Raw genomic sequence first — 22063 nt, forward strand, 5'->3', positions numbered from 1 at the left:
TGCCCAAAGCCCTGCACTCCTGGGTTGGCCAGCTAGCAGCAGTTGAAAGAGCAGTAGGGCTCTTGGCTAGAAGGCAGGTCCCACACCAACATCGAGGCTGAAGGAACATGCTTGGGACGTCCGAGCATCCGGCTGCTCAACGCAGCTCTGTGATTTCATTGCGAGGCCACGAGCAAGTCTCATCCAGAGATCTTGTGTTCTGTAAAATGGGGCTGGAAATAGAAATTTTTCTCATGCGCGAGACTTGCCATCTGTTTGGGAACCTTGCTGGCAGGTTCACCGGCTGAAAGTTAAGTGTTAAAGGCTTTGTATGGGAGGATGAGAAGGTGTATGTGTGTGTGGGGGGGCAGGTTGGAGCAGTAGCCTCGCAAAGACTCGTGCAGCAATTGTGCCAGCAGCAGAGGGGACTGGGGGCTCAGCCTTGGTAGGGACCACTGCGGGTATTTCCAGCATGCTGAGCTGGACACGAGGCTCCACGCTCAGGCCCATAGGCCAGTCCATGGTAGTTACCTGGTAGCAGGCATGCGTTTTCTTGGTCACTTCATTACGGGCATCCAACCTGAACCACTTTAGAGGGGAAAAACCTAGAGAAGGCAGAGGAACTTTCTATGGAAAAACAAGCTTCCTTGCAGCATCTCAGTTTGAACTTGCAAAAATCTCTAGTCGCTTTCGAAAACCCTGACAGTTTACATTTACAGATCACTATGTATAAAGAACTAAGTTTATGAACATTTCCAGAAGAAATCAATGAAGATATTGCAGAGAATTATGATCCCAATGAGGAAATAAGCTGCAGGAGAAGAGGGATGGTTAATAAGCAATGAGACTTTCCCAGAAAAATACCACTGCCATTATTAGGAAAGCATGAGGAAAAGCAATATATATATAACTGAGGACATGAGTGAATTGTCTGGCTTAAGGGAGAAGGTAAAGGAGAATTGTTTTCTAAAAAGCTATTTTTAAGATGTAAGCAGGTCTTTAAAACACAGACAAGCATTCTGCATATTACATTCACTAGCACAGGGAATCCAGCAAATGAGCACCAAACCCAAAGGACTCCATCCCAGCTGATAACTCTTATGCAAGGGGTATTTAAGTGTACTCCTGGGGCTGCATGGAGAGATTGGACAGGGACCTCTATGACAATTGCACTGAAGTGAAAAAGGAGGAATGATCAGCAAAGCCCATGGTATGGACTGGAGTTAACAGAATAAATTTAACCCTGCAGTAAGTGGTCAGATCCTGCTATTGCTTCTATGAGCAACTCGCCTGATTATTGCCACGTGTCAAATTAGATTACTACTTAGCAGTAGCTCTTGAATAGCTCTTTACACATTCATGAAGAGACATTAAAAAAAAAAAAAAAAGAGTAAGCTGTTTTCTTACCAACTTGAGACATCCTAAAGGGCCAAGGCTCTACACCGTCAGACATCTGAGTGCTTTGGAGATGCCTGAGGATGAGCATGTGTGTGTAACACGCATATGTTGAGGGCATTGGGTAGATGGTGTCCAAACATTTAACCAGAATGACTTGAAAGGCTGCCTAAGAGAAAATGAATGCAGGGAAACAGTTTTAGCAATGGACACAAGTGAGAAGCACTAACCCTTGGGCTTCTGGTGCTCTTGCTCTCACATCTCAATGCCTGATTTCTGAGGTTTTTGGGAACTCAGTAACATACTCAAGCCTACTGAGTCAAGCAGAGCCAGACTCAGAGCTCAAAGATGTTACAAATATTCCTGTCAAACCTCCAGGGGACCAGACTAACATTGAAGCAACGGGATGTATAATGTACTTTACCACCAAGTTGATTCATTTTCACATCAACAGTCTGTATATGTGTCAATATTTCAAAAATCAGTAGGTCAGTTTAAAGGGAAAGCAATTGGTAATGCTTTAGAATCAATATCAACCAAAGTGACTGACTCAAAGGCAGTAGAAAATCATCAAGGCTGTAGCAATAAAATGAAACAAGCTTTTACAGAGATATAGCTGTGGCTAATTTTGAATGAAAGGCATCAAAACATCACTGGATGTTCTTCTAGGGTGCCAAAAAATAATCGTATCACTGTGTTGCTCCATATCACTCTGAGCCACTCTGGACCAGCCTTCAGCGTAGTGAGACACTTGAGACAACTTACAAATGTGTTGAGAGAGGAAACAGGTGAAAAGTGTTTCCAAGGCTGACACAATAGGAAAAATTTTGGTCTCTGGTGAAAAGAGAAAACCTGATTGGAGCATGGAGGAGATGTTCCACTGCGCTTGTCACACAGCAACGCTCAATTGGTGTACTTCTCAAGATGAATTTCTGAGTCAAAGATGACACAGCAGTGTCGAGTTCAGTGTTTGCACTAGCATCAAATTAAATGTATCAAAGATTCAGGATACAAGCATCCAACCTGGGCTAATTAAAAGTAGATCTCTCTGTTGCAATCAAATACTACACCTCTCAGTCAATAAAGACCACAAAGCCAAACCAAGACATGATGTCAGCTAGTCCAACTCTGACACAACAGCTGCTTTTGGTATTACTTTTACCTATCTTTACAACACAACGAAACATAGTTAGTATTGATTCTTTTAAAAGCTGGCACATTATCAATGCTTTTGTATGTGTTCTGGTAAGATACATCTCTTCCCGGGAGGTACCATGTGCTTTCACTGAAGTCAGTGGGAGCCAAGCACTTTTTACTCAGTTCCTTTAAAAACCAGCCCTGTATCCCCCTGCAAATCAACCTTTGCCAAAAGCAACCATCTGGGGCATTTGTTCTGGAGATGTTACATACAGTATAACTTTAACTCCTCTACCTATCTCTATATTATATACAAAAATTAAAATAATCTAATGTAGTAATACTATGTTTCTTTTTTTTCCACAGCCCACATAAGTCCTTGGGGAAAAAACAACTTTCTGACTATCGTAGTTTTTCATTTGAAGCCAAGTAGGAATTATCCTATGCTTTTGAAAGTTTTTTTATCCTTCTCATTTCTCCCCATTTCTTGTTTGCTGGCAAGTGTGAAGTTTTTGTAAAAAAAAAAAAAAAACCAGCTGTGGTTGTTCTGAGGATCACTTTCTGAAGTCTGTGGCTCAACATTGGTCCATGGCTCCAGGCAGTGCTTCCCAGCTGTAAAACCAGGACACAAAATAGAGAACTGACTTGCACAAGGATGTCCAAAAATCAGCTACAGAGCTAATTTACCCTGAATCACCTTCCAGCTCTGTCTGGTTGGCCTTATTGCCTCCCTTGGCAGGGGAGGAGCAGAAACATTTTCCCCTTTCTCTGGCTTCAGCAGTGGGTTCAGTTTTTTCCTACAGTACAGAGCTACAGTCTCTGTTCAGATTCTCTTGATTTTATTCCCATTAATCCCCTTGATTTTCCTGTACATTTTTGGAAATCACCTAAAGTCAGAGCATGTGACAACAAGAGAAGTAACAGCCAGACTTTTGAAGAAGATTCACCTGCTCTTCTTTGTGTTATTGTCTGTCTTTTCTGGTGTGCACTAAGAAGACTAGTGCTACTCCTGGAGCTGACTTAATTGCCCCATATCCTTTATCAGGACTCTAGTAAGGTGGATTGCAGAGTGAATGGATCTACTGTAACCCAGCCAGACATCAACAATATACCTCAAAATTCATGAAGCAGAATCATAGAATGGTTTGGGTTGGAAGGGACCTCAAAGATCATCTAGCTCCAAACCCCTGCCATGGGCAGGGACACCCTCCTCTACACCAGGTTGCTCAAAGCCTCATCCAACCTGGCCTTGAACACTTCCAGGGATGGGGCAGCCACAACTTCTCTGGGCAACCTGTTCCACTGCCTCGCCACCCTCTGAGTGAAAAATTTCTTCCTTACATCCAATCTAAATCTCCCCTCTTTCAGTTTAAAGCCATTACCCCTTGTCTTATCACTACATGCCCTTGTAAAAAGTCCCTCTCCAGCTTTCCTGTAGGCCCCCTTTAAGTACTGGAAGGCTGCAATAAGATCACCCCGGAGCCTTCTCTTCTCCAGGCTGAACAGCCCCAACTCTCTCAGCCTGTCTGCATAGGAGAGGTGCTCCAGCCCTCGGATCATCTTCGTGGCCCTCCTCTGGACCCACTCCAGCAGCTCCATGTGCTTCTTGTGTTGGGGACTCCAGAGCTGAACGCAGTATTCCAGGTGGGGTCTCACGAGAGCTGAGTAGAGGGGCAGAATCCCCTCCCTCGACCTGCTGGCCACACTTCTTTTGATGCAGCCCAGGACACACTTGACTTTCTGGGCTGCCAGCGCACAGTGCTGGCTCATGTTGAGCTTCTCATCCACCAGCACTCCCAAGTCCTTTTCCTTCAAGCTGCTCTCAACCCATTCTCTGCCCAGCCCGTACTTGTGCTTGGGATTGCCCCGACCCATGTGCAGGACCTTGCACTTGGCCTTGTTGAACTTCATGAGGTTCTCACAGGCCCACCTCTCCAGCCTGTCAAGGTCCCTCTGGATGGCATCCCTTCCCTCCAGCGTGTCCACAACACCACACAACTTGGTGTCATCAGCAAACTTGCTGAGGGTGCACTCGATCCCACTGTCCATGTCACCAACAAAGATATTAAATAGCACTGGCCCCAGCACTGACCCCTGAGAAGAAACAAATAAGGAAGAGGAAAAACACTGTTGCCTTTTAATTATTTGGTGTTCTCACATTTTCAAGGAACAGAGAGGAAAGAAAGTGAAATCTCTCACTCTCCCCTCACTGATCACTGTGATGGGTCCTAATGGCCAAGCAAAGCAGAGGGGAATGGATTTTCTGACCTCTGCCGATACAAGCACTTGCCAAACTAATCTCAGCTATGTCAACCTTCAAATCCGGGCTTCGACTCCATCTCCCTGGCTTTGTGTTGCACCAAAGCCCCAAGATGGTAGGCTTGCTGTGGGGTGAAGGACTGACAGCCTCTGGTCTGTGTCACACATGGACATCCAGACTGTGCAATTCCAGCAGCCTCGATGGTGGTGACTTTCCTTAGGGAAGCTCATCAGGCTGGAATTTGCCTGAAAGCCCTGATCCTACTGAAAAATAAAAACGTTCAACTGTCCAGATACAAAACATCAATTAATATAACAAATCATTAAAATAAAAAATTATAAGTTCTGGACAATGAAGTCTTTGCAAAGTTATTTATTGCAGTGGCCCATTGTTTCAGCCACTGTTGTCCCACTGAAAGATGTTTGGGATACTTCCACTCTCAAGCCGCTAGTGAAGACAGCCTACCCCAAGCGTGTTTCACTGCAGATGTTCAGGGCTGAAAGGAGGGATCCCACCACCTGTATGATGACCACAGATAACCCACACCTTGGCCAAGAATTTTACCTTCTGCCCTTCAGCTCTATGACAGCCCCCTCCTTTTGTTTTTTTGTGGGTACTGCAGCGCGTCTGAAGTTTCTGCCCCAAATTCAGTAAGGCCAAGGAAGGAGAGAGGGAGCCTCAGCAAGGACTGGGGGAAGAAGTCAAGGATCACCACAAGCCCTAGCTTGCCCTGCTTCTCCTCCCCACCAGCTATTCAAGCGCTGCTCAGAAAGCAGAGTTACTCTTTCTTCATGGGCTTTCTGTTGCACACCACGACTGCGTTTTCCCCAATAAGCCCCATAACACACCGGGTGGTGAGAAGCCACAAGCTACCTGGAAAATTGGGATGCTCAATTAACAGCTGGTTTTTGAGAGGAGTTAGACTTCCTGCTGCATTTTATGGATTCAGCGTCTGACCCTCATTAACTTCTCCCACAGCAATGAGTATGCTACCTCCGCACACAGAAGCCTTGTGTCTGCAATCAATCATCCAGAGCTGCAAACATCTAATCACTCATCCCAGATAGACCCATCAGCTCACCATCACAGGAGCGCAGTGCCAGTGAGAGCACACACAGCCTAAACAGGCATGACTCTCAACTTGTTCTTCTACTAATTGCTTCCCTTATCCACTGCATTTTCCTCCACTCTTGCAGGAGATGAGACTGGGATCCAGCAGGCAGAGGTTGCACTCACTGTCACTGTCCTCCTTCCTGCCCCACCATCCACTCATCCTGGCCAAAGGAGAAGTGTGTAATTGCTATATACAATGGTGATGACTGCCCTGTGAAGGGGTGGACTTCAGATCAGTCATGCAGTCCTGTTTCTAAGCACTTGACTTTGTGACCTGTTAATGTGTTCTACATAGACCCAGCAAGAGCAAGGGAAGGCAATTATCTAGGGCAGGCAAATTCCCAGACTCTCTGTACCTGCTTGGACCTGTCAGTTAGAGCTGCCAAATGTTAACTGTGCTTCTGTTGAGTGTTCATAGCATCAGGTCCTTTGGGACAGCAGGAGATACACAGATGTGCGCAACATTGCAGACAGCAGTGCCACCAAAGCAGATAAGTGAAATGCAACACTTTTCTATCCCACACTCTTTTTTTCTTATCAGGTCTTAGCTTATTCTTTCTTCAAATCCCATTAAATGCCAGTTTTTATAATTGCATAATTGTTCAAGGTCCCATCAAGCAGCACCTTATCTGACAAATCAACCCACTGAGTAAATTGCGCAGCAGCATCCTGATCAGCAGGTACAAGTCGGACTCTCATCAGTTTCTTTCACACAATGGCGAAACCAGATCAGAAGCAGAAAACCCAGAAAAAAAATATCAGAAGCGGAAATTATACAATCTGTTACAGGAGTTCCCAAACACAGGCCTGCTTAAAATAACGAAAGAGTAGCGAAGGAAAAGCTATATAAAATTATTGTTGTCAAGGAAAGGCATTCACATAGACAAAAGAAGAAAAATAAACCTCACTTTCTTTTTCAGTCCAAATTGGCCTACTGAGATCTGATACCACAGGTACTGCTGTGTGTGCTTCTCGTTAATTGTCTAGTGCTGCACTTGCTCTAAAAGCTGGAGTGGCCTCTCTTGGCAGTTTTTGCTTAGAGGCCAGGTAATACCCATTCCGTGATCAATACAGAAGATGTGACAACAAAATTGCACTGCTCTAACATGCTAAAATACTCAAGCTATTGGCAGTGGTATCTGGCCAAGAGCTTGCAGTTGATTTGCTTGAAAGCAAAGCAAGTCCATTCCATGGGTTTTGCTTCTCTGCTGTAATATTGTCACTGTTACAACACTGGTTGTGCACAAAGTACAAGAAACTTGAAATAAAATGAAGCAGCATTCAGCTTAATACAATTTGTCCCCATACAAGTCACTCAGAAAACTATTCTCAAAAGATATGCATTTAATTTAGGACAGCCAGAAGCTGCATTTTTTGAAGTGGGTGAAACAGGATTTCTGCATCTGTCCCAGACATTGCATGGCTGGCAACTTGAATGCCTGAGCTGGGACTTTGCAAACCATAGCTCACTTCTAGCTGCAAGGAACCTAAACCAGCCCTTCCCAGGAGAGGAAAATATCTCTGTAGAGGAGTCTGGGCAGCTCTAATGACTATAGAGCCATTCAAACTAATCACCATCCCAGCCTCCAGAAATACGAATCCGGTAAATTCCTGATATCAGAGCTTTTGTCCTGCCAGCTGTTTAGTACCTCTCCCTAGAGGGGAGCTGCAGCTCTGACTTCTGATAGTGCCAGAGTGAATAACTTCCTAGGCGTTTCCAGAAAACTGGAGGGAAAGACAGAATTTCTTATCATTTCCAGTCCAAATCCATAATGTCATGTGTATAAAGCACTTATTACAGCATTTTGAAGAAAGGATGGGCTGAATGGGGCAGAAAGCAACAGAGAGGTTCTTGCTACACAAGAGGAGATGTCAGCCATAAAGTCCCTTTCCCACTCCAGGGAGAGAGGTATTCAACCACTGTTTGAGCATTGACATGGGGGAACCAAGATCCAGCTGGTGATAGGAATGACAGACGTCAGAAAGAAAACTGCATAACCAGTTTGCCTGCTGGCATATCTGTGCTGTTCTAGATCCAGCCTCTTCTGCCCCTCTCCCTCGTTAGTGTCCCTGGTTGTATTTATTCTCAAGCAATCAATGTCTAAAACTTAAAAATCACATGCAGGGATTTTCAACATCGTGCCCTATAGGATGTAAAAGCCAAACTGCCCAATATATGAAACATACATGTCAACAACTAGCCTACAACTCAAACTATTTTCTTGGGACTTTAATAATTGACTGGTCATGGATGGATCTGGTTGGGACTATAGGTTAGCATATGGTGACAGTGAGAAATGGATTACTGACAAAAAGGCAGTGAGAAGGATCTCCTTCTTTGACGAAGCACTGAGGTCATGCTTCTTTAAGAATAGGTGTAAAACGTGTGTGGAAGTGTAGGTAGGTGCACTAGCACCCAGGACACCCCAATACCCAGCCCATCGTGATCCAAGGCAAACACGGCACAAGGTGGGTGATACTGAAGTGGTCTCAGGGCCACACTGAAGAGGCAAACTAGGCAGGGAGGGAGCTGTGGAAAGTATGATGATAAAAAGATACCAGCTGCCTCTCTCTCTATCTGCACTAGTAAGGAGTCAAAGTACTGCTAAGATGAATGCACTGTCTTTACCTGGGCCATTAGCTCAGTGAGGTTTTAGAAGTCTGGCTAACGAAAGGCTGAACTAAATGCTGTTTCCCAGAAAAACTGATGTCTTACAAGAATGTCCTGATGTTACACAGCTTCACTAGAAAGACAGCCATAAGGGACTTCATATTTATTTCACTTTTTTATATTTCTGACCACTCCAGTCTGAAAAGTCCGCTTTTCCCCCCCCCCCCCTCCTTTCTTCTCCAAAACGATGGCTTTTCCCATTTGCCTAACCTCACACCTTTGGTTGTAACCCCAATTGGATGCAAGTTAATCTGCAGTTTGATGATGACACTTCCCCAATGCTAAGTGTCCCTGAACACAAAGGCATTTTTTTTTCTTGGGCACCAGTAATGCTGATGAGGCCAACAGAGCTTTGGGAATAGGTTTTATCAGCTAAAAGCTAGCTCATTGGAGCACAAAGTATTGTTTTATAACGCAAAAGCTTTGGCTACCATACTTACCCAGTTGAAAGGCAGAAAATAATTCACTAGCATGTTGCAGTGGGGTTTATAATGGCCCTGTGCAAAGCTTATCTTAGTACATGAAAATGTCTTCCTATAAACTGAACTGTTTAGGCAGCAGAGGCTTTGGAACATCATCTTTATAACAGTCCCTAAATTAGCTCAAGTTGTTTGCTTTATAAAGGACAACAAACCCAACAAACTTTGAAGCAAACAGCAGGGTAAACTTTTACAGCTGCAGATGGGATTTGGAGCCCGTGTACATCACTGATGATGTACACTGCATTTGGTTAAAAGGAGACAAGTTCCCAAAACATGCATCTTGGTATAATCACAAGCACGGATACAGCTGGATGAGTATAAAGATGCCTTCAATGATCAAATGGGATCAGAGTGTGCCACTCTAGAGGGCATCAAGAATTCGTGCTGATAAGAAACGAGACCTATGGGAGAATAGAGATATTTTTCCTTAAAGTTGGACTATTAAGAGTTCACACCATTACTTCTGAAGGTGCATTTTGACTGTTGCTTAGAGCGTACAGTCAATTTGTGCCTCCTATAGGAGTGAGGAGTACTGCTGTGAGTACTTTTGTACCAATACACCTGCTCAGGGAAATATCAAATGTTTTGATGCTCTCTGATAGCACTGCCCAGGCAGATCTTTGCCATGCAGCTGTCAGATGCTGAGCTCTTGACCATCCCTCACATCTTCTGACCAGGAACATCTTTTCGAAATAACAGCTTACAGTACTTTAGTTCACATCAGAGGGGTCTTGGAGCACACATTTTTTCAGCTCGGTTTTGTCTGAAAGGATTTGAAAAGTGCGCCAAATGCTCTCCAAGTGCTTATAGCCATTCAGAGTGGCAAGTCCAATATGAACCCTCCAAAACACACTATTGAGTACTCAACACCAGCTGTTTCCCTCTACAGATCTGCTCCTCAAACTTAATGCAAATATAGCTTAAGAATATTAAAACTGAGTCACAGCTCACTGGATTTACCCCTTACTTCAGGAGGTTTTGGCTGTTCAGTCGTCTGAAGTTCACAGCAGCATTTCACTATTATTCTGCAGGCTATTTCCAAATAGAGGAATCTTGTAATCAGACAAAACGACCCAAAGGCCACCACATAACCACTGTGATATTAAGAAGTATTTACTTTGAAGAAGAGCAGAATACAGATAACATTTAAGAACATCTCAGAACCCTATGAATCTATGTAGCAATGAAAAAAAAAAAAAGATTGTTCTCAAATGTTAATGCCTTGCTCTTTATCAGCAAGTTGCTGCAGAAAGCTGCCCCATGGTCTTTTCAAGAGCAGTCACACTGGTGGTTGCATGAAACAGTGGGGGTTTTCATGAAACACTCCATGCAAAGGAATAAAATTTGCTCAACCTTGACTGTGCAGAGCTTGCAAACAGGGCAGGTTTTGAATCTATTTGTTTCAGCCACAACTGGGTCCAGGTTTAACCTAATCAACCTGGATCCCAACAGATCCACACTCTCCCTGCACAGGTAGGCCGTTCATTCATGAGCACTGTCCTTTCAAAATACAGATGCTTAAAACAGCTGTCTTGTTTTTAAATGGTACTTAAAGTCATGAAATATTGAGAGAAATTCAGAGGAGGGAAATAAGAACGAGCACAGATGTGGAACAGTCACTTTGGGCATGGAAACTAAGGTAGGACCTCCAAGTCTGAAAAAGACAGGATTTGGGGCAAATACAGTGTAGAAGTCTATGAACTTATAGATTATATGTTGGAGATGGAAGTTTTCTCTGACTCTTCCAGTACCAAAGCATGCAGCATCAAAGGATTTCAGTAGGAGAATGAGGTTCAAAGTAAATATGAGATGGTGGTTCTTATCTGTTGGTAGCACACCTGGGGAACTCCTTTCCCAAGTATGTGGTAGATGCCAAAAGCTAACAAAGCTGCAAAAACTCACAAAAGAAAAAGCCACAAAAGCTACCAGACAGAGAGATGACATTGCATTTGTGCCCAATAACGAGGCTACTGTAACACAAGCAAAATATCTGCATCTGCAATGCCACTCATTGCTACTACAGTTTTCACTAGACCAGACATTTCCTGTTTCTCATTATCAGGGGTGTTATGCTCCATTTGGATTGCTCAAATTAACAAGACAATGTACTCTGTAAATTAAACTCTATTTTATGATTACACTAAGAAAGAAAACAAACACTTCAAACAAGGGCTAAATGGTTTTATACAGACTAGCCTAACATGTGAATTCTCTGATTCCTCACTTAATTCATGATGTTTCTAACTCACGAGTTCTCTAATTCATAACTTGCAACCCATGGGCAAAATAGTTACCTAGTAGATAGTGACAGTGCTCCTTCTTCACCCTGTGGTGTCCCCTGTATCACACCTGGAAGCATGAAAGCTTCGGCAGTCTGGCTGCTGTTGGATGTGCTTCAAAAGTGTTTTGGGTCAAGCTGATGTATTTATACCTTCCAGCTTGGAAGTTTGATCTACATCATTTCCATAAGTGGATTCTGAAGAAACTGTCATACCATCAATACGCAAGGATTATGGCTGCAGGAGACCTCAAGCTGCAGATGATGACAGCTGCATAACAACCTCTAGCCCTCCCTGTCCATAGTGTCCTGCCTATGTGTTGCTCTAGCTTTGACCTAATGGCACTACTCCCAGCATACCTCGGACCCTACCATGAGCTGTGTATCAGCCAAAACCTGAGGAGGAGTTGAGTGAGAAGTCACAAAGGGTCCCTTTTATTCCCAGACTAATACTGTGGAGATCAGATAAACACAACCACGTTTGGGCTGAGCTGCAGGGGACTTAAGGAAAATGCCAAGCCCCAGCCTGGATCTCCTCATAGTGCACACTCAGCCATAGAGTTGGTTTGCAGCTGTTGACTGCCTCACAGTGGCCAGGTTTCTGTCACCCAACCCACCTTCTGACTTTTTCTTCCCCATGATTTGCCAGCCCTGCAGACAAAGCTTGCTCCTGAGCCTAGCCATGGCCCTCAGCATAGGCTTACTGACCTACCTGCAGAGGAGGTAAATCCTGAATCCCTGTGCTGCCAGCCCATAGTCCAGCTCCAGTCACAGCCAGGAGGTCTGCCTTCTGCCACCACTGCAAGTCTCCTGTTGATGCCTTACATCAGGCAACAGAGCCTTGGGGCCTTCCTCTCTTACAGCTTTCTCTTCCCTGCACCAGGAATCTTCCCTTTGCATCATTTTGGCCACGTTTTCTCTCTTTAGCATGCAGTCTTTGTTTTTTTCCTTCAATATCCAACTCAGCCTTTTCAACTTTACCTTTAAGCACTGAGTAAATCCCTCTCACCTGCATGTCAAAACGTCCCAGCTTCTCTCAGGCACTGGCTTGCATTACAGGTGCTGCTCCAATGTGCACATCACACCCCTATTCATTACCAGCTATCATGCCAGCTCCAGTATGCAGGACAATCCCTCTCCTTCTATCAGCACTCACAGAATACTTTGACTTTCCTCTTTCATAATGGGGCTATTAATTTTGGTTTGAACAAACCCAGGCACTTTTCTCACCCTCGCTGACCTGGTCATCTTCCTCCATTGCACCATTGCTCAAGCTCAGGAGCTAGCACCAGCAGCCACAACCTCTTCCTCCTCAAAGAAAACAAGGACAAACATGAAAGCAATATGTTGAGAAAAGGGCAATATATAAGCCCCCAGCAGGAGAAAAGGGCGGGGGGGCCAGGGATGTCACCCATTTGGCAGAACATTTATTGATTAGTTTCAGTTCAAACCAATTATCACTGGCAGCACCAGTCACTAGGAAAGCTAATGCTCAGTCACATTCTCGGATTTTGTTCCACAAATAAGATGCTGCCATTGCTTGTGAAAGGTCACAGCTTGGTGATACGCTAGTGACACAGGCATCAGGACTCATCAAGCTGTTTCTGTGCTTTGTTTAGCTGTAAGAGCAATTATCTAATGACCTGATGTCTACTACTGACTCTGGTTTAGCTTTTGCATTGCTTTATCCAATTCTATGGTGAAATGTTTGCTGTTATATGTACATTTTGTCACTAATAAACAGTAATAGCAGGTAGTTATTACATGTAGAATTAAATATTTATGACCCCAAAATAAAATGCAGCATAAAGGATCAGTAGCATGGGATGATAACAGGGGCTCTGGAAGTACAGGTGGGGGATGATGTTGGAGATCTCAGGCTACCAATAGCTCATCAGTGGTTAATTAGTGGTCATCAAAGGATGCAACTTTAGCAGGTGGGTAAGACAAATTTTAGATGTAGGAAAGCAGAATAAACAACAAGTACCCAACATGTGTAAAATACACAACATGCAGAAAATTTGGATCTACTGTGAATCCAATGAAGAAAGAACAAGATGTGGAGTGTATTGGTAACCACATAAAAATGACGTCCAGTGGATCATAAGGTGAGAAGGAAGAAATTTTCAGTTGTACTTATCCCAGTAAAGAGGAAGTCTGCCCACTAATGTCAGATTCTGCTTGGTGGAGGACCTGGGACACTGATGTCTTGCTGTTACACCTGCCCCCACCCCAGACTGAAGACAGGGGCAGTGCAGTGGTGCACATAAAAGCAGAGAAGGGGGAGTGTGTTAGAATGCTTATGTGTATCAGTTTTACCTGATATAATTTGGACTATAAGTGCTAGTATCATTGTAATAAAAATACATGAATATAACTCCATCACCTAATTAATCTCAGCCAATAATAAGTCTAAATAGGCTATTTTTTACAAAACTAACAATATATTCTTCCTAGGTCTGCCTGTAAGGTGTGTTTCCTTTTGCTTATAACAAGATTTTGAATGTGATGATTTGATAGGAATTGAATCAACCTGCTCCATAGCTTGCATGTAACAAGTTGGTAACAAATGAAGCGTGCTTTCAGGAGCTCACAGGCTTTTCTTTCGTACTTGGCTTCTCTGAGCTGCTGGAGTGTCGGATCTGTGGAGGCAGGGGGTTGGTTTTGAACGTCTTCTTCACCTGTCCATCTCCAAGATGTGATGGTTGGGTTCAGGACACAAGTTCACCCCACTCAAAAGAGACCCTCAGCTGAAGAGTTTGACCTCCAACTCTTGAGATTCAAAGATCCTCCAGATCTAGGGTTGCCAGTCTGACCTTATTATTGATTGATTATTTCCTAGGCGTACATATAGTGCTATCACAGCACTCACTGCTTCTTCAGTCAGATTTTACTCATGATTCATGTGACAGCCCATCCACAGGGTGATGAGTGGCTGAAATCCTAGAGGCCATCCTCGTTTTGTCCTTGGGTTTTTGTGAGCAACTCTTTACAGAGTGAGGGGGCTGGTGATGCCGAGGGCTGTTGACATCCCTGGCCTCTCTACCCAGTCATCGCTTCTCTTTGCTTCAATACACCCTTCTACAAACTATCAATAAAAAATGCTTCTTGTCTCCTGGTGAACATCATTCAGCTTAACGATTGTTAGTAAAATGCCTTGAAATATTTAGCTGAGAGAAGCACACTGTAAAGGTGCGATGTAGGTACGGTTTAGGAGCCTATGACCACTTGATTGGCCCTGACGTATTAAAGCAATTTCCAGGGGAATCTGGGGATCTTCTTTGCTGGCACTGTGATGTGCTCCGGAAATTGTCACCCTCTTCAACGCCTTAGGTAGGCAGTTGTTAAAACAGCACGAAAAACAAAGGCAAATAGTTAAACTGAGCCTGTAATTTTTTTGTTTGCTTGTTTAAATAAAGATAGGGTTTTCTCCTTAGCATCAAGAAACAGAGGCACCTTTGTCAGCATGGCTCGGAAGCAATTTTTGTTTAATTTTACAATTTAGATGCGGCAAGTGGTCTCTATAGTGCTACTATGTAGAAGAAGTGATTGATCAAAATACAGAATACAAGACACAAGCGCAATCAGACATGCTTTATTTTAAGTTCTTATTACACTGTGGTTATAAAAAGTCTGAAATGGAAAGCAGGTTTATATGCAAGAGCAAAAAATGGATAATTTTATTAGAAGATGTAGATTCTGGTAGGACTGCTTAATTACTTAACAGAGATTGTCACCTTGCATTTATAACAGTGCTCAGTACCCCAGACGACTTGTATGGGAGACCTTGACATCGCAAAGTTTCGAATGTGGTCACGTAAGGTGCACAAAATGAGTGTGTGCCCATGCCTGAAGTGAAAGCCCCCAAAAGCCTGGTGTTCCTGGATCCAGGGGTACTCAATGAGCGTATGAGATGTATGAATCTTTGCTTTGTTCCACACACTTTAGCAAAAGAGCAGCCCGCGTTTCTCCTCTCTCAGGACTTGCTTATTTTTAACAGCTGGTCACAGGTTTTGCAGGAGGCAATGTGTAGCAAGAAGAGGAGCAGAAGGCAAGTCATCTCTCTTGCTTTCCCACTAATGAGACCACAAAATGACACAGCCATACATGGTGAAATAAAGCCGCAGTGTTTAACGAGCACGAGGCTCCTTTTAACTTCTTTGGAAGCTCAGTTAGGTCACCTGTGCTGCTAGTATGGGACATGCTCTTACATGCTGCGGCCAGTGGAGAGATGTTGCTGCAGCTTGTGGCACATGCATCGTTGCCTCATGGAAAACAATCCCGAGAGGATTTCAGGGGAGATGAGAAATGAACACACACACATCCACACCCCTGCTGCCCTAGCACGATGGGGTACATGGCTTAGGCTGGAGTGGTACCCTGCATGCAAGACTGATGGAAACCACGGATGCAGAGCAGCTTCTGCACCAGAAGGTTGTCAGGGGAGGAGTGATGCCTTGGGGGACCCTGCTGCACCTCACAGAGGAATGTGCTGTGAGAAAGCCAGGAAGCAGATCCAGCTGGTAGAGTTTCTTACTCTTGGGATACATCTTTATTCCTTTTCCAGCTAAGCTGCTGTCCCTGTGCGTTCCTGGGGTTGCTCATGTAACAGGACTTCATTCTGCAGTAGCCCTGATTCCCAGGAACTTTCTGGCATGGTTTAGTCTAGACTCATCCCCAGGTGGCAGCTGCAGTGCAGGATATTTGCTAGGTTTGTGGGGCTGGCAGGAGACCATTGGGCTGCCCCCTCCACTCCTCTCTCCTTCACCCCATTTACCAGCTGGCAGAGCCTGGGCTGCTCAGGGGTGGGGAACCCCCCTGACACACACACGGGAAGTGAGGCTACAGGGGGGGTTCAGGAGAGAAGAAAAGGCAGAAAATGTTGAAGAAAGACCACACCATGCAACAGAGATGTGACCAGGAAATGCAAGTTTGGTGTGATGAACTCTGAGCAGCGGCATGAAAAACTCTGGATTTTCATCAAGCAAAGGAGAGGAACAGCGTATCAACAGCATACGAGGTGGGATGAGGGAATGAAATAAAGGTGTGAGTATGTGTGGGTGCTTGTACACATGAAAGAGTAAAAGAAAAATCACAGGGAAGCATCAAGAGGGAACAGGGAGCTGGGAATATTCTGGAGATAACATATCCTGAGAAATACTTCCAGCAAAGTGAGCTCTCCATGAACTGGAAAATGATAACATTGTAAGATCAAGCAGTTTCTTTAGCTAGAAATACCTGTTTTTATCGCAGCCTCAATGATCTACCATGAGGTTGTGTAATTCAGTCTAAGAATTTATAACAATGGGTTCTTTTTTTTTTCAGTGAAATATCAGCCTTAATTAAAACTAAAGTTCAGACTATTTTGGTGAATGTTGTTTTCCAGATTCCCTTGCAGCACTAACACAAAAGACCACAAACACAACTGAGCTATAGGAATAATATGGCCTAGAATTGCCTTTAGTTACATGTATCTGATTTTAAATCGGTCACTATCCAGGTTCCCTTCCTGCTCTCCCCAGTGTTACCAATTACTTTTCTCTATCAAATTTTGTTCAGCACAAGAACGACCAAAATAACAATAAGCAGATTTCTACCTCTTCTCCCACCCCACTGCCTTAACATGATATTTTGAAATACAGCTAAATGAGATATGAAGGCAGCACCTTGGTTCATGGTTTCTGAATCTGGACATTCAGCTCACCGTACACATGCCTCAAAGCATCACAATTCAGGCTTGCAATCAGCTTTCGCAACCCTGGTCGTGTTGGGATGAATTTTACTTCCCAGATCAAGGTAGAGTTCATTGGGATTTGCCTGTAGGGAAAAAGGAAAGTAACAATATTGTGATCAGTCAGCCAGTGCTCTCAACCTGACCCACCACTGAAGAAACTGAAGGTAGACAGTGTAACACGTCTCAAATTGTTTATGTTTCACTCATTCTCATAAGTGTCCTATAAATTATTCTCTCCATCTTCTGTTCCTCACAGAACTGACTCTGTCAGACTTTTCTAGTCTTTCCTCCAGGCTAATTTTAAATTTTCCAAAATGAATCAGTTTTCCTCTGCCTCCTGTCACTTCCTCTCACAATCACTTTCAGAATGATATTCTTTAGAGCTAACATACATTTTTTTCTACTTTATAATTTTATTTTACCTATTTATTATAGCCTGTAGCCTGTTGGTGATTGCTTAAATGGTTAAATAAGTCCTTGTTACGAAATGTCCAGGGCATTCCCATGCAAACCTGACACAGTGCTGGTGAGATCCTGAGCCCCTTTGCCAGTTCCTACCCTGAACAACCCTGCCATGATTGTAACATGAGCAGATCTCCTCACTGGCCACTTCTGATGACTTCTTCATGTCCATACAAATAAGTCAAAATGTTCTTGGGAGCCCTGCTGTTAGCAGTTACTCTTTTACATTATGCATGACTCTTGATAACTCATACTATAAAGCAACCATATTCTGTGCTGCTCATGATTTTCAATCTTTGCTACAATTAGGATGCATGGAGAGCCTCAGGTATTGGGTTTCTGTGTTTTCTCAGCGCTTTCACTACATTCTGTGTGCAGATTTTGAAGGCTGATATTGATCGATTGATTATGTTTGAGCAATGTTAGGATATAGCTGCTCTAAGAGAACCAAAGGAGAAGGTAGCATAGTGGGGAGCTATTTATAAAAATGAACGTTCTTCTCAGTGTTGAGTAAGAAGATTATGAATTGAGCCAGTGTTCTCATCTCACATGGCTATGGTATTCTGCAAACAGTTGAATAAAGAGAGAGTAAAGTAAGCCTAAACCTTAGTCACTGTTTCAAATTCTCATCTAGTAGGATTTGGCTCTCAGATGTCATGTCTTATGCCAGGGTCAGGACAGAAGTGACTGCCCAGGCTAAGCACAAGTTGCCACAAGACAAGAAACCTTAATTAGCTCTAAATGAGCTAGCTTGGAATCTTCCCACCTGAATATTTGTTTTAGTGCAAGTCTGCCCCTGCTAAAATGAGAGGTATTTTAGCTCCTTAGAGGTTAGCTTAGATATCTCTACATGGTACTGTGTCGCGTTTTGTATATGCAGTTGTAGGTATCCTGGGGCACGTTCCCAATGTGAGAAAAGAAAAAGCAGAGAAAGATCATTTTTGGTGCGCGACCACTTCCAGCAAGTGTTTTCCCTCTTATTGTCTTTGTTCTTAATGAGAGATTTCTGTTCCCCTCAGCTGGCCTGCCTGCTCCACCAAATGCCCACTAAAATAGTAGTATGATAAAGCAATGACTTCAATTGCTGCACAAGGTTAAATACCTTTTTAAATTTAGAGTTTATAGGAATGATCTGCAAGGGGTTGTCTGTATGGAAAGTGAAGAAGATACTATACAAGTCTGCTGTTCAGCAAGGTTCAGTCTACTTTCTTGAGCGCTTGGGGCCTAGATTCTCTAAGGATGAAGGTTTCCAGACCACATCTTTACAGTGCCCCAGTAAGTAGCACTACCATCTCTGATTTATAATGCTATCATCTCTGCATATATATTTTATTTTTTTTTTCACATATATATATATGTGTGCAGGAAGACAACAGCTGTGCTGGGAAACCAAACCCACCTTTTCCTTTTTCTCTACTATCCTGTTTCTAAAACAACTTGCTTCTCTCTACAAATGCTACTACTAGCTGAGCTTTGACATGTAGAAACACCTGAAGTCACAAAGTGACTTACCTGCTAGTGTGAATGCATGCCTGGATAAAATCCCTTTAACACTATCCATCACTGCCTGGTTAATTCTCATTGTCATGCAAAGACTATGCCCCATGTAGGAACTGCTGCTGCCAAAGGTTTTTCCATAAGTCACACTCCTCATCTATCTGAGGCTAATAGCCAAATATCACTATATATATATATTTATATATATAAGTCTTCATGAATGGTGAAGACTGAAGACCCCAAGCCACTTCATTCCCAGAATAATGTTGTATCAGCTGGATCACACATATCTGTTTTGTGGAGTCACCCAAGTGATATAGAAAGGCTACCTTCAAAATACAGAGAGGTCAAAAGTCTCATCGCCACAGAGAACTGCAAAAGTCACATCCCATATGAGACAGTCCCTGATGGACATGGAAGCAGTGGAAGAGTGAGGAAAACCTAGACTAGGTTTAATTGTCTTTGCAAATGGAGTAAAGCCACCGTAATCTGATTTTCCTGGGAGAGAATTCAGTGATGAATGGTTCTGTGTAATATGCTGAGCCATCACCACACCAGAGCCATTTATCACTCTGAATGCATGGAGGCAAATGTGATTATTATTTAAATAAACTACAACTGCCCCCTGCTCTGTCCTCTCTGTGTATAACCTGCAGCCTTCATTCATCTCAGAGAAGTTAAGTCTTAAAATGACTGAGCTGATCCATTTCCATTTTAAATGATGCAAAGGGCACTACTGAAAAGGGGAAAACATGGTGACTTGAAGGAAATTGATGTCTGTTCTGTGGGTCGTTTTTCTCCCTAACTCCCGTGCCTTTGATGCACCTGACAGCTTCTGCATCCTTGAAGGTGAGAGCAGCCCATGGCAACTTTTGGATCGAGGAGGATGCAGAACAACAACGGAGGCTGGCACAGCTAGGCAGCAATGAGGGCTGTTGCTGCAACTTGTGTAGCTCGTGTGGACCGTGCTGAGTCATATTCAGCAGCATCTGTGACATACCACATGCATAAAGCAAGCGCAGTGTGATGCCCTTTCACAGTCATTTTTCTACCCAGCTCCACTCTGGAGACTGGTTTTGATCTTTTTATCCCTGACCCAGGTACAACCAGGCTCAGACCTCCCCTACTGACTGCAGATAATGCTGACAATTTATGCAGCTGCTGAAGCACAGGCAATTTTTCAAACTCCTTTTGCACACACCTGGGGACCATCAGCTCAGGTAATGATAGATAACATTGCTTTGGCTGCCCAAGACTGAGCAATGGCTGGAAAATTTTCCAAGGATCTCAGTTATATATCCTGGAACCAGCTGAGCGTATAACACTGAACTCAGATGGGAAGAGGGTTCAGGAAACAACTTGCTTAGCGTGTGGGTACCACTGCATGAGCGTGAGGTGCAACTCTGAGTGTAACGAAGGTGTCTGAAGGACTTTTCTTTTCCTCAGGCTTGGGAGCCCCCTGTGTTGTTGGGAAGTCACCTCTGTGCCAAGGCAGCCCTCTGCAGTGGTGCTACTGGGGGGAGTTGTGTGCTCACGCACCCACTGCAGCCTTCCCAGCGGGCTCTGCTGCATCCGACACACATTTCGTATCTTGACATAAGCTTGCAAAGATCATCTGAGGTACCTGAATGTCTTGTATAATCATGATTAACAAGAGTGGAGAAAAGCCCTTTTTGAAAAACAGCACAGGACTTGATTTGCACATACTGAGCGAGTGGCAGTAAACACTTTGTGTGTAGGATAAATCTGACTTTCTTTCTGTGATAGCGGCTCGTAGGTGCCATTGTCAAGCGCTAAAAATAATGTAATACAGTGAAAAAGTAAACTCAGGCTGCATTAGCAACTACCCACAACCACTACCCCATCCTCCAACGCTGGTACTGAACAGATGAAACGCTCTCACATCTCTCTGCATGGTCTCTCTGGACAGCCTGACTTCTGACTGTTGAGACCTATAGCTCCCCTGTGTATTGAATTTCCGAGTGAGGAGAGAGTGTCTGAATTGAATTACTCAGCACAGCACTAGTTAAGTGTCTCTTGTGAGCTGCCTCCTGTGAGCAAGCAGGGGACGAACTCCCAGCTAGTTGTGCTTTCCTCCCTACCTGAACTCCTTTTTCATCGTTCTCAGCACGCCGGGTCCCTCAAGGCGGAGTGTGACGTTCTCCAGGGTTTGTTTCAGAGGATTAGTGAATTCCACAGTCACAGACATTTCTTTGCCAGCTACCATCTGACCTTGGGTCTGCAAGACAAGGAAAGGACAATGCTCCACAAGCTGATAATAATAAAATGCCCCACAGTGAAATCTGTAGGGTTAAATACACGATACTTGCAAGGAAGGAGAGGAGGGGGAAAGGAGCACACAGCTCACAGTATGAGGCAGAAAAAGCCTAGTCAGAAAAAAATTGTTGGATGGACCTATAGGTACCGCTGGAGATTTTTCTACTCATTGCAATTTTCCCTCAAGCCACATGGCAGGTCAAGAGGCAGGCCCTCATTTCCATAGAAAAATCAGAAATCTGCACGCACACAATCTGGAGCTGAGTGTCCATCTGAGGGCAAGTCCAGCTGAGGGGGCTCCCAGATTCTGCCCCAGGCTCCCCACCAGCACTGAAGTGCATGGACTGATCAGGACGTACGCTCCAGAAGAAAAGGGCAGGTCTTATAACCACAAATTAGAAACACTAGGTCACATTGCTTGCATCCCCCCAAAAGTGTTGTTCCCATCTTCCTACCACCTTGCAACTGCCCTGAATGGTTCCTAACCCTGCACGTGTGCTCTAAGTAGACCTGAGAGCTAGTTGTCCTCCAAAGCCCTTACAGACCAAAAAAGCAATACATTTTGCACTGGAAAATATTAAACTGCAAGACTAACGAACAGTGATTGCATTGACTTCCACGTGCATTACAGTACGCAGCTGAAGGGATCTATCTGTCCCTTCAGATCAGCGCTGGCAGCACAGCTGCCTGGAAAACACCTCCAAATGAATGTGGTTTTAAACAAAGACTATATGTGTTGGGATTTTTTTTTCCCCCCTAGAAACACACCATTTCTCAC

The 22063-nt window shown here is 44.0% G+C and overlaps 1 protein-coding gene across 2 annotated transcripts in view; it reads right to left on the minus strand.

Annotated features, from left to right (window-relative positions):
* Nucleotides 1-14890: 14890 nt before the first annotated feature.
* The window catches only part of F13A1 (coagulation factor XIII A chain), a 62463-nt gene continuing 55290 nt past the window's right edge, over nt 14891-22063 (minus strand). For both annotated transcript variants that reach the window (XM_086608434.1, XM_009977148.2), the window contains exons 14-15: nt 21111-21247; nt 14891-17132 (exon numbers count right to left, since the gene is read on the minus strand). In XM_086608434.1, the coding sequence (XP_086464560.1) occupies nt 16988-17132; nt 21111-21247 (282 nt within the window). In that variant the 3' untranslated portion in view covers nt 14891-16987. The remainder of the gene's footprint in view (nt 17133-21110; nt 21248-22063) is intronic.

This window comes from Tauraco erythrolophus, chromosome 3, assembly GCF_009769465.1.
Source record: "Tauraco erythrolophus isolate bTauEry1 chromosome 3, bTauEry1.pri, whole genome shotgun sequence".
In the NCBI taxonomy this organism is placed as follows: domain Eukaryota; kingdom Metazoa; phylum Chordata; class Aves; order Musophagiformes; family Musophagidae; genus Tauraco; species Tauraco erythrolophus.